The sequence below is a fragment of the Cygnus atratus genome, chromosome 3, assembly GCF_013377495.2.
Source record: "Cygnus atratus isolate AKBS03 ecotype Queensland, Australia chromosome 3, CAtr_DNAZoo_HiC_assembly, whole genome shotgun sequence".
Taxonomy (NCBI): Eukaryota; Metazoa; Chordata; class Aves; order Anseriformes; family Anatidae; genus Cygnus; species Cygnus atratus.
In genome coordinates, this window is record NC_066364.1 from 89,007,347 (window position 1) to 89,020,644 (window position 13,298).

Genomic DNA, 13,298 nt, shown 5'->3' on the forward strand with positions numbered 1-13,298 from the left:
ATGAGTGAACTGCAGATGGGATCACAGAGGGGGACAAGAGGAAAAAAATTCTATGTTTGTGGTAAAGTATGAGGAGCTACATGTATGAGTACGCAACTAAATCAAAAGAAATATCCATACTATGATAGAGTTTACTAAGATTTCACACGTATACGCAGGGAAAAAAGTAGCGTTTGTCACTAATATTTTGCAAACTGGAACTATTTTCTAACTTTAATTCCTTAAACAAAATAAAAAACACTCTGTTGTGCATTAAAAAAGCTGTTTAGAACAGTTAAATGCAATAGCTGTTTTTAGCCTTGGATCTCTCTAGTGTTCTTTACCTGCGACTTGCTATTAAAGGAAATAAGGAGTTTCTGAAAACTCAAGAAGCACACAGGACATCATAGAATGAAAATTTGAAACACTGAACAAGAGCGATAAACCTCAAGGCTGAAAATTATTCTTGAAAAATTAACAGGACCAGTTAAAGAAAAATAAATTTTGTTACTGAAACTTTCATCCACATCGCAAAGGACTTCTCACGAGAAAGTACTAATTACATCCAGGCAAACTATAAAAAAAAAAATCGAGAGGAACTGAGCTCGGAATTTCGGAATTGATATACCTATTACATAATAAGATAATAAGCAATGGAAATAAGAAATTAAGTTTGGAAGTTATTAAACATCTATCATAACAGCAGTATACTTTGCATAATTAACATGAGTCCAGCAGAAAAACAAGTTGATATAATGCAATATAGAATCACAGAATCATAGAATATCCTGAGTTGGAAGGGATCCACAAGGATCATCAAGTCCAACTCCTGGCTCCACTCAGGACCACCCAAAAATTCTGACCATGTTATCTGAGAGCACTATTCAAGTGCATCTTGAACTCCTGCAGTCTTGTTGCCATGACCACGTCCCTGGGCAGCCTGTCCAATTCCCCAACCACCTCTGGGTGCAGAACCTTTCCCTACCACCCAGCCCGACCCTTCTCTGTCCCAGCTCCATGCCATTCCCTCAGGTCCTGTGGCTGTCCCCAGAGAGCAGAGCTCAGCACCTGCCCCTCCACTCCCCTCGTGAGGGAGCTGCAGGCCACCATGAGGCCTCCCCTCAGCCTTCTCTGCTCTGGGCTGAACAAACCAAGGGACTTCAGACACTCCTTAGCATCTTCCCCTCCAGACCCCTCATCCTTGTAGCCCTCCTTTGGATGCTCTCTAATAGTTTTATGTCCTTATTAGATTGTGGCTCCCCAAACTGCATGCAGTGAGCCTGCACGAGTGTAGAGCAGGTGTCCTGGTTTCAGTTAGGACAGAGTTAATTTTCCTCCTAGTAGCTGGCAGGGTGCTATGTTTTGGATTAGAATGAGAAGAGCGCTGATAACATGCTGATGTTTTAATTGTTTTAGAGCATTGCTTACACCAAGCCAAGCACTTTTCAGCTTCTCGCTCTGCCCTGCTAGCGAGCAGGCTGGGGGTGCAGCAGGAGCTGGGAGGGGACAGACCCAGGACAGCTGACCCAAACTGGCCAAAGGGGTATTCCATACCATCTGACGTCATGCTGAACAATATATAGGGGTGGCTAGCCGGGGTGGGGGGCCGGCTGCTCGGGGATAGGCTGGGCATCGGTCAACGGGTGGTGAGCAATTGCATTGTGCATCACTTATTCCGTACACATTATTACTATTAATACTATTATTATTATTATTATTATTATTGTTGTTGTTATTCTTTTCCCTGTCTTAATAAACTGTCTTTATCTCAACTCACAGACTTCACTTTCCCGTTTCTCTCCCCCATCCCGGAGAGGGAGGGAGGAGGGTGAGCGAACGGCTGTGTGGTGTTTGGCTGCCAGCCGGGCTAAACCACAACAGCAGGACAACTACTTCCTTCCCTTGACCAGCTGGCAATGCTCTGCTCAGCGTACCTGAGGACATGGTTGGCCCTGTTGGCTGCCAGGACACACTGCTGATTCATATTCAGCTTGCTGTCTACTAAACCCCCCACGTCCCTTTCCAAGAGGCTGTTCTTCAGCCTCTTATCCCCCGTTTACATTTATCCAGGGTCCCTAGTGCAGAATCAGGTACTTGCTCTTGTTAAACTTCATGCAGTTGGTGATTGCCCAGCCCTTTAATTTGTCAAGATCTCTCTGCAAGGCCTCTTGGGTAGCCTCAACGGAGTCAACAGCCCCTCCCAATTTAGTGTCATCCACAAACCCAGTATAGCTTCAAGTCCTGCAACCAAGTCATTTATGAAAACACTGAAGAGAACTGGCCCTAAAACGGAGTCCATCAGAACCCCACTAGTGTTATAAACCTTTTGAAAATGAAGCTATGCCCTTCACCAGGAAAATGATAAATCTGTCCCTAGACAACCATATAGACAGTTGATACCAATTGCCCTAGAACTGCTCATAAATAAACAATATTTATTGTCTCCCAAATTCTATCAGAGTATTCAATTCCTTTGTTTTCCTACTGGGAAACTGCACATTATACAGCTGCTATCATAGATTAGATCCATTCCACAGTAACTATACAAGAGAACTTTAAAAATGATACTCCGTTGATAACCTTCATGATAGCCTGTTTCATATTTGTCTTTATAGGACTTATTTTATCAAAAGAGTTGTTAACTCTGAGGTCTGACTCCTACTGGCCTTTGGTATCTTGTTTTTCATTTGACTTTCAGCCTTTTTGTCAGCAAATTTTTCTAACAAGTGCACGACTATTTTTCAACACTAACGTGCCCAAGCCAACTTATCATAAATGCTTAAAAAAATAGAACAAAACATGGCTGTTTTTCATTACTGTCATACTGTGTAGAGAAAAACAGTTTATTGTGGAAAAGAAAAAAAAATGCCTACACAGGGCATTTTAAAATTGGCAATTAGACAACAACCAGTATGCATTAATTGACTATCACTTAGGGGAGGTAAGGAAGCTTTCCCTGTGAAGATAACAGACATCCAGTTTGTCTTCAGCCTTTTTAAAAGGCTGTGAGAGATGAGGAGGTTAGGAGTAGTCTGTCAGGTTCTGTCTTTAAGGACTGAATTATTAATTTACACAAAATACTACATTAAAAATATCATTAGAACAACCCAAAGCAGCATACTGAGAGTTTAAATGGAAACTTCATACTTCAGTAGACTGCCAAAATCAATATATGCTATTCAAGCAGAATTTGATTTAATTTTCTTTCTCATTGTTTTGTTTGCCACTTACAAATCATCAGAGATGTCTGTTGAGGTTTGTGTTTGTTGCCTTTATAGGTCACTCTATCTCGCATTCGAGAGATGCGACAAAATGATGTGGTGACCTCACAGAACACTTTCAAGGCAGCACGCTAATGACTTCAGCAAAGGACTGTAACTCCACTGAAAGAGTATGCAGACAGAAAGCCAGGCAGCAAAGAGCAAAGCAAACAACTCTGATCCACGTGTCTTTGAAGACAGAAAAAGAGAATACAGAATATTACTAGCAAAGTAAATTTTCTCATCTCAAGTATTCTATCTCTTTGAATATGGGCCCCTGTGAAATTCTCTGGAGTTTTAACTCTATCCACTTTCATTTGCTACTGCTGCATATTCTGCACAGAAAAACAAGCGAGTTACTTTTCTAGAGTCTACTGCAGGATATTTACCACAGACCTAATGCCAGGAAGTGTAAACCCAGGATTTCAAGACATCATCAACCACCTAGAATTCACCCACATATCTAAAATTTTTAAAAGAAACAGAGATAATCTGGGGTATACTTTTTCAAAGAATTCATATTTCAGCCTCACACAAATACACATATAATAATATTTAATAACAGATTCTCAGTTGACAGTTGCCCTGAAAGGTACCTGTAGTCAAACAGGCAATCATAATCCCAAGGACATACCTACATTTATTTATTTTTTTAACAAAGATATGCATAAACCTAAGCGATTGGAGTTCATATTTTTGAGTGCTAGGATGCCTAGCATTCATCAAAAAGTCAGGATTCAGATGAGACAAAAAATAGCTGCAAACTCCGAAGGAGAGAGAGAGGGCTGTTGCATTCATAAAAATAATGAAGACTGAAGAGACAAGGGTGTTGTTGCTTCCGTCCTATTATGCTGTAGTCTGGTTATGGCAAGTTGCTAAATGTGAGAATCGTTAACTGGTTGCCTAAACCCTAGGATGAGTCAGGCACAATGCACAAGCTGATTCTCGCTTGTCCTTGGGGAGTGCTTGAATTGCTTGACTAAAAGGCATTCTGAGGCAAATTTCTCTCTTTTGGAACTGAGATGTTTGCATAATATACCAATGTATTCATGGTAAGGGGAAGGACAGAGACAGAATGAACTGTTAACTGTAAATGAAAAGTTAAAAGCCCTGTGGGACGTGAGATGCCTGTACTCTGCACAGAAGTCCACAAACTACTTCATACAAGAACTCAGTCTAGAACACATCAGATAAAGTGTCTTAAGTAAGAAACTAAAATCTCAGTACTAGAGAAAAAAAATCTCTTGCATCTAACAGGAGTATTTTAACCATTACCCTATAATGGTAAACCAGACAAACTGCACCATTTCTGCCTTAATGCAGCATCTGTTAATCTTGGTTCAAATCCAGCTCTTTGTCTCCTCTGTAAAGCTAAAATAACTTGTTTGTTTTTCTCGTAGAAATAAATCCACACATTTTAATTTTTTAATTAATTTTTTTTTTTAAGTACAGAGATTGAAAAATCAAAAGTGTCTGGTTTAATTTTCTCTTGTTTATTAAGATGTCTCCCTCACCATACTGAAACCTTGCCCTACAAGTATAAAGTGAAGAGCTTCATTACTGAATGATGATGTCTCTTCCACTCTACTCAACCATTGTTGAACACCAAAAAAGTTAGCTTTTTTCGGTCATAGTACCACCATTTTTCAATAAAATGAAAGTGGTCCATCTCTAACTGTAAGGAATTATGATCCTCTGTACTTTACAAAGAAAAAGTCCTAGTTTTTGTAGCCTTTGCCATTTCTGTGGTACTATTTATAGAGCTTTTTATGTATATGAATATATAATGTATAAATATATAAACATTTTATGTATGTGTATATATGTACATATACATATGTACTATTTAGATGTAGCAATCTGCTATTACAATCAAAGTAATTTTTGAGCTGAAGTCACTTCAGCATTTTTGAAAATCAAATGTATTTAAACAGCTTTCTTTGGTGAGGTGGCAGTAAAGATGTGATTTGCTGATCATAAAGTGCAAAAGATTTAAATTGGATATAAAAAATGCTCTCAAATGCAAAGAAATCACCTGAAATTTGAGGGATGGGGCTGGGGTGCAGTCCACAAATCTTTTAACTTATCGCATTTACAGGTGATATAGTATTTAAATGTAGTTACAGAGGATAAAAATTTTTAAAAGGAAACATTTTTCAAATGAAGAAGATACATGAAAGATTTTTCAAATTGATCCTTTTTCTTTATAATTTTCTAGTCTTTGCTAAATTGAATTGTTCTGGAGTTCACTGAGCTTTTGTAATTGTAAGTTTTAGGACAACGGCATTATTTGTTGAGAACAGATAGAGACAGTGTTACAACACTATAGATCAGTAGACTTTAAACTTAAGACTGTCATTTTGGAAGCTGGATGCATGTCTGTCCGAGCAAGAAGTTAGGGAAAGTACAATTCTCTAATTCACATGAAAACAGTTCCTGCAGCTACTGCTTTGAGAACTGCCAGAGCACTTATGTTTTGAGTCAATAACTTGAAGTGTATATCATGAGGCAACAGCTACCTTCAGTTCAGGAATGCACCTATATTTGTCCAAGGTTAAGGGTTTCAAAAATCCCTGGTTTGAACATCGTGAACAGATACTTGAACTGGCCAATCAACTGGCAATTCCAGCTGCACTGTGCATATTTAACAAAACGTTCCTTTTGGCTGGTCTAGGCTATTAGTACTAAAATGTACAAGGATGAAGTGCAAAACATTTTGACTCTCTGCTCCCACTGCTGGGACAGCCAAAAAAAAAAAGATTTTTTTTTCCATTGCACTGAGATACCTTTGAAAATGATTACATATCCTTTACACTTTCTCCAGAACTGAAGGCAGAACCCAGGATTTCTGCTCATCAATACTCTGTCTGTTACAGACAGTGAAAGAATGTGTCAAGTTCTCCTTCACCCGCATGTCTAGCCTGCACTGTAAATGCATCTTTGAATTGGATACATTAAGAGATAGAACAGAAACTTTAGGAAATGTGCATCAGCAATGTTGCTAGAAAAGGACTGAATAACTTAACCCCTAGGCACTAATACAGGATGGGTGGCAGCTGTCACCACACAGCTGATGACTTCAGTTTTGTCCCACAAAAGAAAGAATGTCTTATGGAAAACCGACTGGGGATAAAGAAGGAGAGAAATAAGATTTTTATAAGTCTGAGCTTCCCTGGAGATCAGCCAGGAGATTATATCCTATCAACATTCACTGATTGCTGAGCACGCCTAGCTTCTGTATATGTAACATGTATAAATTTGCAGCCTATCTTTTCAGTCCCAGTTGGAATTAGAACTATCAAATTGTTTAAGTTTGCTATCAACACTGAATTATTCTTCCACATTAGAACAACAGGTTTTATCAGTAGACTCAGTAATTACAGAAAAGCTGATAGAGAGTAAATATGTGGAGAGTATTCATACCTGAATTCTTCTGATTGAAGTATAAAATAAAAATGAAACTTTTTCTTCCCTTTTCTCTTTTTAAGAAGCTTTTTTTTTTTTTCCTCTCCCTATGGAAGGGGCCTATTCAAAAGCAGAGTACCTTTCCTGTGTACACTGACCACATGATCATCACTGAGAGGTCAAGCTAGGTAACTGAGTTCAGTGGGTGATCTGTGACAGTTTTGTCCCAACCCTCACTTCCTCCGTCCCTTTCAACTCTCTGTATCATGCTTCTATGTGCTGTGGTAGCGGGTGGAATACATTTGGTAAAGAAAATCCTTTACCAAGCTCTCTTCCCTCCCCTACCAAGTTTCTCAACAAGGGGTGATTGAAGGGTTACCATATACGTGAACTTTGGACAAATGTGGTTTAACTCCCAGACATATGGAAGCCGGGCTATTTCTGAGAATGAATAATCAAACTGGAAAACATAGTACTTGTCCGGCTCTTCACAACGTGATATTGGTTTGAAAGTCTAAATATTTAGCCAGACGAGAACCTACAACTTCCTGAAGTTGTACTTATAATGGTCTAGAATTTGTAATCTATAGGTTATGCAATGATCATTCTTCTCACAATCAAAAAGTCATCTATTTAAATACTGAACAAAAGGAAAATAAGAAGTTTTCTAGTTCCAGCTTTGTGCAAATAAGAGGAAAAATATTAAACTCACTTGCAGGAAATTTTTGTGCGATCAGTCACCATAGTCCATTGCTGCTGATTTGTTGAGACCTCAATGTAGTAGCTGTAACTCCGATCGTCACAGTCCCAAAGTAGCAACCTAAGTGAAGAAGCAGTTGAGTGATAAGTAAAATAAACATAAAACCAAGATGCTCAAGTTTTCTAGTCCTGTATTTCCACCTCTTAAATCCTTTCTAAAATCACCTGTTTATTCTGGAAGGTGCCTCCAACATTCAGGAAGATCCTTACTGTTTCTGTCATCTCAAACTTGAGAATCTCTATTCTCATTATCCTAAGGCCAGTAACTGACTTAAAATAACCACGTTACTGACATTATTCTATGACATTCATCCCTTTACTTTTAATGTATTTGAAAGTCAATAAATGAGCTAGTCTATTTGGCATATAGCATTGCCTGCTTTAAACCTGCATCAAAGATGTTTTGAAAGGTCAGTTTAAAAGGGGAAAGATGAAGAGATTCTGGTGACTAAAAAGATTACACTGTATTCTTAACTGTATTTTTTTTTTTGGTAAAAATAGCAAACAGTTTTAAAAGAAAAAAAAGGCAAGTAAGAAAATTGGAATTCCTGGTTCATCATGATATGAGGGAGAATGCACTGAATTTTTGACCAAATTGCAAAAGAACAAAAAAAAGAACAAGAAAAAAAAATAGAGGTCTCAAGGATTCATTCCACATGCATCCTCGCAAATACTCATATCTTTAGGACGTGTGATAAATGGTATAGCAAACAGGCTTCAAGTTCCATCCTTATCTCACAGAGAGGAAGATCTAAAGCATCAGGGTTGTGATTTTGCCTGAGTATATCATTCTCAAAAAACACGTCTGGCAAATGTTGTATCTTTACTACTCCTTCCCTTTATATGGGGATTATCTCCCTCTTGTAACAGATGTTTGAAACCCCAAGCATCATTTCTTCATTTCATTTTGTTTCTCATGATATGAATTAAAGCAAAGCCAAGAACCTTGCCCCTCCTCTCCACCCCTGTCAGTGGGATAGGATCGAGATGTGTGCAATAGAACAAATTCTAGTATAAATAAATTCTAGTACAAATTCTTTCCAGCATATTTGGGAACCAATATGTAGCATCCTTTTTGCATCCTTTCTCCCCGCCACCCCCCCCCCCCAAATGAAGCATCCACAAATGACAAGAAGGTATTTACACACACTAAAGGGGCAACTGACTGGCCAAAACAAAGGCAGACACTTCTGCAATTTCTTCTTTAGAAGCAGTTAAACATTCACATTTTGATTATTAGATGAATTTTTGCCTACATTTTACATAAGTCCCTTAGCTGGCTTCATTCCATTGGTTAGCAGGGTACAACTGGGAACAACTAATTGCTGTTTTCATACAAAATTTCAAAAATATTTTCTATTTTAGTTAAAGGTGACTGGTGGCAATAACCATTTTCTAAAATAATGTTTTCTCTTCAACCTACCCAAAGTTTTCAGATTGTAATATTCTAAAGTGAACAATCCACATTACGTCTGCTAAAAGAAACTATGTTTTGCTCATTTTGTTGCTGTTAAAACTCCTATTCTCTGAACTCTTACTCGATACATATATGGAAAATAAATACCATAATAATGCAATGTACAGCACAACTGACAATCAGTTGTTGTCAACTCTTGATCCTCAGGTTCTCGTCTTCAAAGTTAGCTAACACTTGCTAGGGTTGCTAAAATCCAACAGTTTGTTACAGAAGTCAATGAACATGACTTCACGTCTACAGTGAATTTGTAGACCAATAAACAAAGAGCAGCTAACCACCCAAAGCAGCTACAACTGCACAGATGACCTGAATCATAGTAATTACAGCAACACACAACTAGAAAACTGTGAAAGCCGGGTGATACACCTAATCTGAGTTCGTTCTTCAGCTGTGAGGAAGAGCTACTGCAGATCCACGCTTTTCAAAGTGCAATAGATAAGGATCCAATAATGCAAATAGCTGAAACGTTTGAAAAGAAAAGGAAATTGTGCCACACTACAGTCTTTCCCAGGCAGATAGCTTCAAGCTGTCTCTATTTAATCATCTTACAGAAGAGTACTCAAGTTTTATATTATGAATTCCCTTCTTCTAGTTGAAAAAATCTTTCTTGCTTTCAGCTGCTTCTTCTGCTGGGAGAAATGTAACTGCAAACAATATTGCTCACTTTTAACATTGAAAAACAAGACTGCTAGAGGGGGAAAATGACCACGCCATTTGCTGAACATAGAATCCTTTCTCTTATAGAGAAATGCTGTCCAAAGCAGAAGCTGGACTGTCTTTGGAATTAGTTAATTAAGGACATGTGTTTGTATCTTTGTCCTAAAAAAAAAAAAAAAAAAAAAAAGCGCTATTATCTTCTGTTCAAAGCAATCTGGTTTAGCTCTATTTCCCACTTTGGAATCCCAGCATTTGAAGTGAAATTGGGTCTACAGGTCAAGCAGATTTAAAATAAACTCCCTAGATGCTCTCAACTAAGCCCAGCACATTAATATTATGGAAAATAATAAGCTACCAATAAATAGCTTTAGGAAGCTAAAATAAAACGCTTAACAGAAGCCTTTTAGTACATATGAATACTGTCTATTTGCAAATTAAAAATTCAGAGCTGACATAGTAAAAAATAAAAGTAGTTGCCTACAGCATCATATAAGACTTGGTTTAAAAACAACAACAAAAACCTAACCCCTCTGTTTCATGAGATCTTCCCCATTCTGTTTTTCTACAGCTTGAGGGTGTTCAAACACTGAAGAGACTGAATGAAACACATTTTCTGGGTAAAAAAAAGAAAAAAAAAGTTTATGGATTAAAATCCTGGATTTGGTAAATGTGAATAATTAATAGATCCTGACTTAATACCCATGTTTAGACTAAGCCTTCCAAATGCTAAGAAGAGAGAAGAACAAAAACATATGTAAACTTGTTTTCTTTTAAAAAAAGTGGTTGAAATGTAGCTAATTATGGTTTTTAATAGGATCTTTTTCATCATGGGGGCTCGGTCCTGTTTCTTTGAACCAGGTTTTCAAAGCTATGATCAAGAGTTTGAATATCATAAGCACATGAGTGACTGTAATTACAATTAACAATACTGTAATTAAAACACAACTGGCTTGGCTTTAGAGCAAAAGGCTAACAGGACATATGTATTATATGCATTCCTTTTAATGACACATTTAATTGCTCTCTGCCAAAACAACCTAACCCAAGTTAAATAGCTTGAAAAAACATATGGCTTGGGATTATTACAAAACAAACAATGAGTCAATTAAAGTTAGAAGAATCTTTCCCAAAGTGATTTAGGATGAACGTTAAATGTAGATTTTTGTTGCTTTGGGATTCATGAAAGACAGAAAAAGTTCTTACTTATCTTACTTCATTATCTTTCATAAGAGAGAGAACGGAAGGAGACTTGCCACAGAACCTATTTCAAATTTATTCTGCATGAAATGCCTTTCTGGGTAAGTAGCAAAAAACTTTCAGGTGATTTCATGAATATTCACCAGTGCACACTGGGCATAAGGACCACTTTTTATGCCAATGCCAGGTACAATAATCTTTCAAACACATTTCAAGCAAACTACCAGGCTAAACTTTTGTAGAAAAACTCTGTCATGCTATGATGGATATTAAATCACTGGAAAGAGAATATTTCAGTGAAAAAGTCAAAACTATACTCATTGGAAATGCATCTGTTTAAAACAAAATTGTCCACGTTCCTAAGACCTTCAATATTAGAATAAAAAGCCAAATTAGCTCTTGTTCATAAATCTCTCTCTCAAGATGGAGAAAGAAAAGCTGAACAAGCTTTATCCAGATCACTCCTGCAAGATCATGAGATTTAAATATATTTCTGATATGCCACTTCTTTGGGTACCTAAAGTGTAAGCCTGTTAATCATTTAACACGATACTGTTATTTACATCACATGCTGAAAACACCTCATTTTATAAAATAAGAGCTTTTCAAATAGAAATAAAATTTCATGTTAGAGGTGTGGGAAACTGACTATATTGTCTGTTACATCAAAAGTGGCTGCTTTCTCAGCAGCATTTCCCTAAATGCCATGTGCTTCCCTGTGATTGATGGTTCTGCGCTTCCACAAGCATTCTGTGCTGTCTCTGCTTGTGTTTTATCGTCAGAATTCTGAAAAAAATTGTCACTGTTTAGTTCAGACTGCTATATAACTATATAAACAAAAGGTGTTAGCAGAATACCAAACAGTAATAGTTGTGAACCTTACAGGATGATACCCAATTCTTGAGTACTATAAAGTCAGTAACATATACAGCACAAGTATTTTATAATACTAAGTTCAGAAACTATATGCATACTTCTAGAAAGCCAAAAGACTGTAGGAAATTAAAGCATGAGGTAACTACATTTGTTGAAAGATGGGGAAAAAAGAAAGAAATCCCATAGAATGAGTATTTTTATAAAATTTTCATTGCATTTTTGTCTCTGGTTGCCTATAATCCCCGTTCAGTTTCTGCAGTTATATATGGTTCAGTAATTACCTTGCAGAAAGTCAATCTTTTTTCTTCAGGATCCTGCAAAGGCATCAAAATCGTGCATATTTCCTATATGCTTATATGATCTTATATGATGCTTTATTCTAAGTCATGATTTCACTCTCAGTTCAGGCAAGAATAGAAAATAAAAAGAATGAAAAACTTCATAAGCAGAAGTGGTATGGAAAATTAGAAAGCATAAGAGATGTATAGGATGATGGCATAAGCAAACAGAAAACACATTAAAGCTGTCTGATATAATTTGTTAATTTAAGAATTACTCTGAATATGAAAAACAGAAGTGTTGAGCCCAATGTATCCATGTTAATAATGAAGTCTTTAAAGAGATTAAACAGGGATTAGTGACTAGTCTGCTTCTACAGAGATGCAAAATATTTGTGTTTACTTTAGCTTGGAAATCACTATAGTACCAAAGAATTCTGTCTCCCTCTGTCAAGTATTACTAAAGCAAGTCCCGTTCTTTCAGGACTTTTCTTTCTTTTTGGAAATTCACAGAAATAATACACCTATAAGGTTATCAGCCAAAGATTGCAGTATAATAGTATTAGATTGCAGGATAATAGTATTATTTGTCTATTCAAGATAAATGCAGAGAGAGTTAGAGCTATTGGGATATGGCAGTCTTTTCAATACTAAGGTATTAGCCATTTAAGAGTTAAATAAAAGGCACTTACATTATATTTATAATGCTGTCTTTCTGTGTCCAGTTAAATATAATATTTTTTTCTATCATTGATATGGACGTTTTCAGAGAGGAAAAAGGCAAGGTGTTTTTTTTTTTCTCCCTCTGTCCAGACATGCAACAATGTGGAAAAAACAGCCAGTGAAGTAATGTATTTTCTCTGTCTACTGACTGATCCAAGATCCAAGTGTCCTATAAGCTCTTGCAAGTAGGAGCGATAAACTTCTTAATTCACATGTTTTATCTAAATTTTCATATGTTTTCGCTAAAGACCCTACATAGTTACAACTATTTTAAAATTATTTTCAGGTCTTTTCTAGTAGAATCTATTATTGAGCACTGACTATTATTAAAATTTTTCAGAATTTCTGAGTAAAATTTGATGTGGAAGCCAAGAGCTCCAAATTTATATAAAAATATCTGAAAAAGCATTTGGTATTAACAAGGTTTCAAGATGGTCTCCCATAGCATCCCTGTATCCTAGTTGGGATGTTACAGTTTAAATGGGTAGATTACAAAATAATGGGTGAAAACTGGCTAGATTGTTTAGCTGAATGTGTAGAGGTTAACAGTTCGTCATTCTCCTGGAGGCTGGTTGCAAGAGTTCCTCCAGAGTCCATTCTGGGAAAGGGATTATTCTCCTTTACTTGGCACTGATTAGGTCCCAACTGGTATATTATATCCAGTTTTGGACCCCAATACAACACTGA

The 13,298-nt window shown here is 36.9% G+C and overlaps 1 protein-coding gene across 1 annotated transcript in view; it reads right to left on the reverse strand.

Moving 5' to 3' along the window:
* Positions 1-13,298, reverse strand: part of BTBD9 (BTB domain containing 9) — a 126,485-nt gene that overhangs the window by 26,856 nt on the left and 86,331 nt on the right. Inside the window, exon 10 of the mRNA XM_035560419.2 lies at positions 7,357-7,464. Coding sequence (XP_035416312.1) covers positions 7,357-7,464 — 108 coding nt within the window. The remainder of the gene's footprint in view (positions 1-7,356; positions 7,465-13,298) is intronic.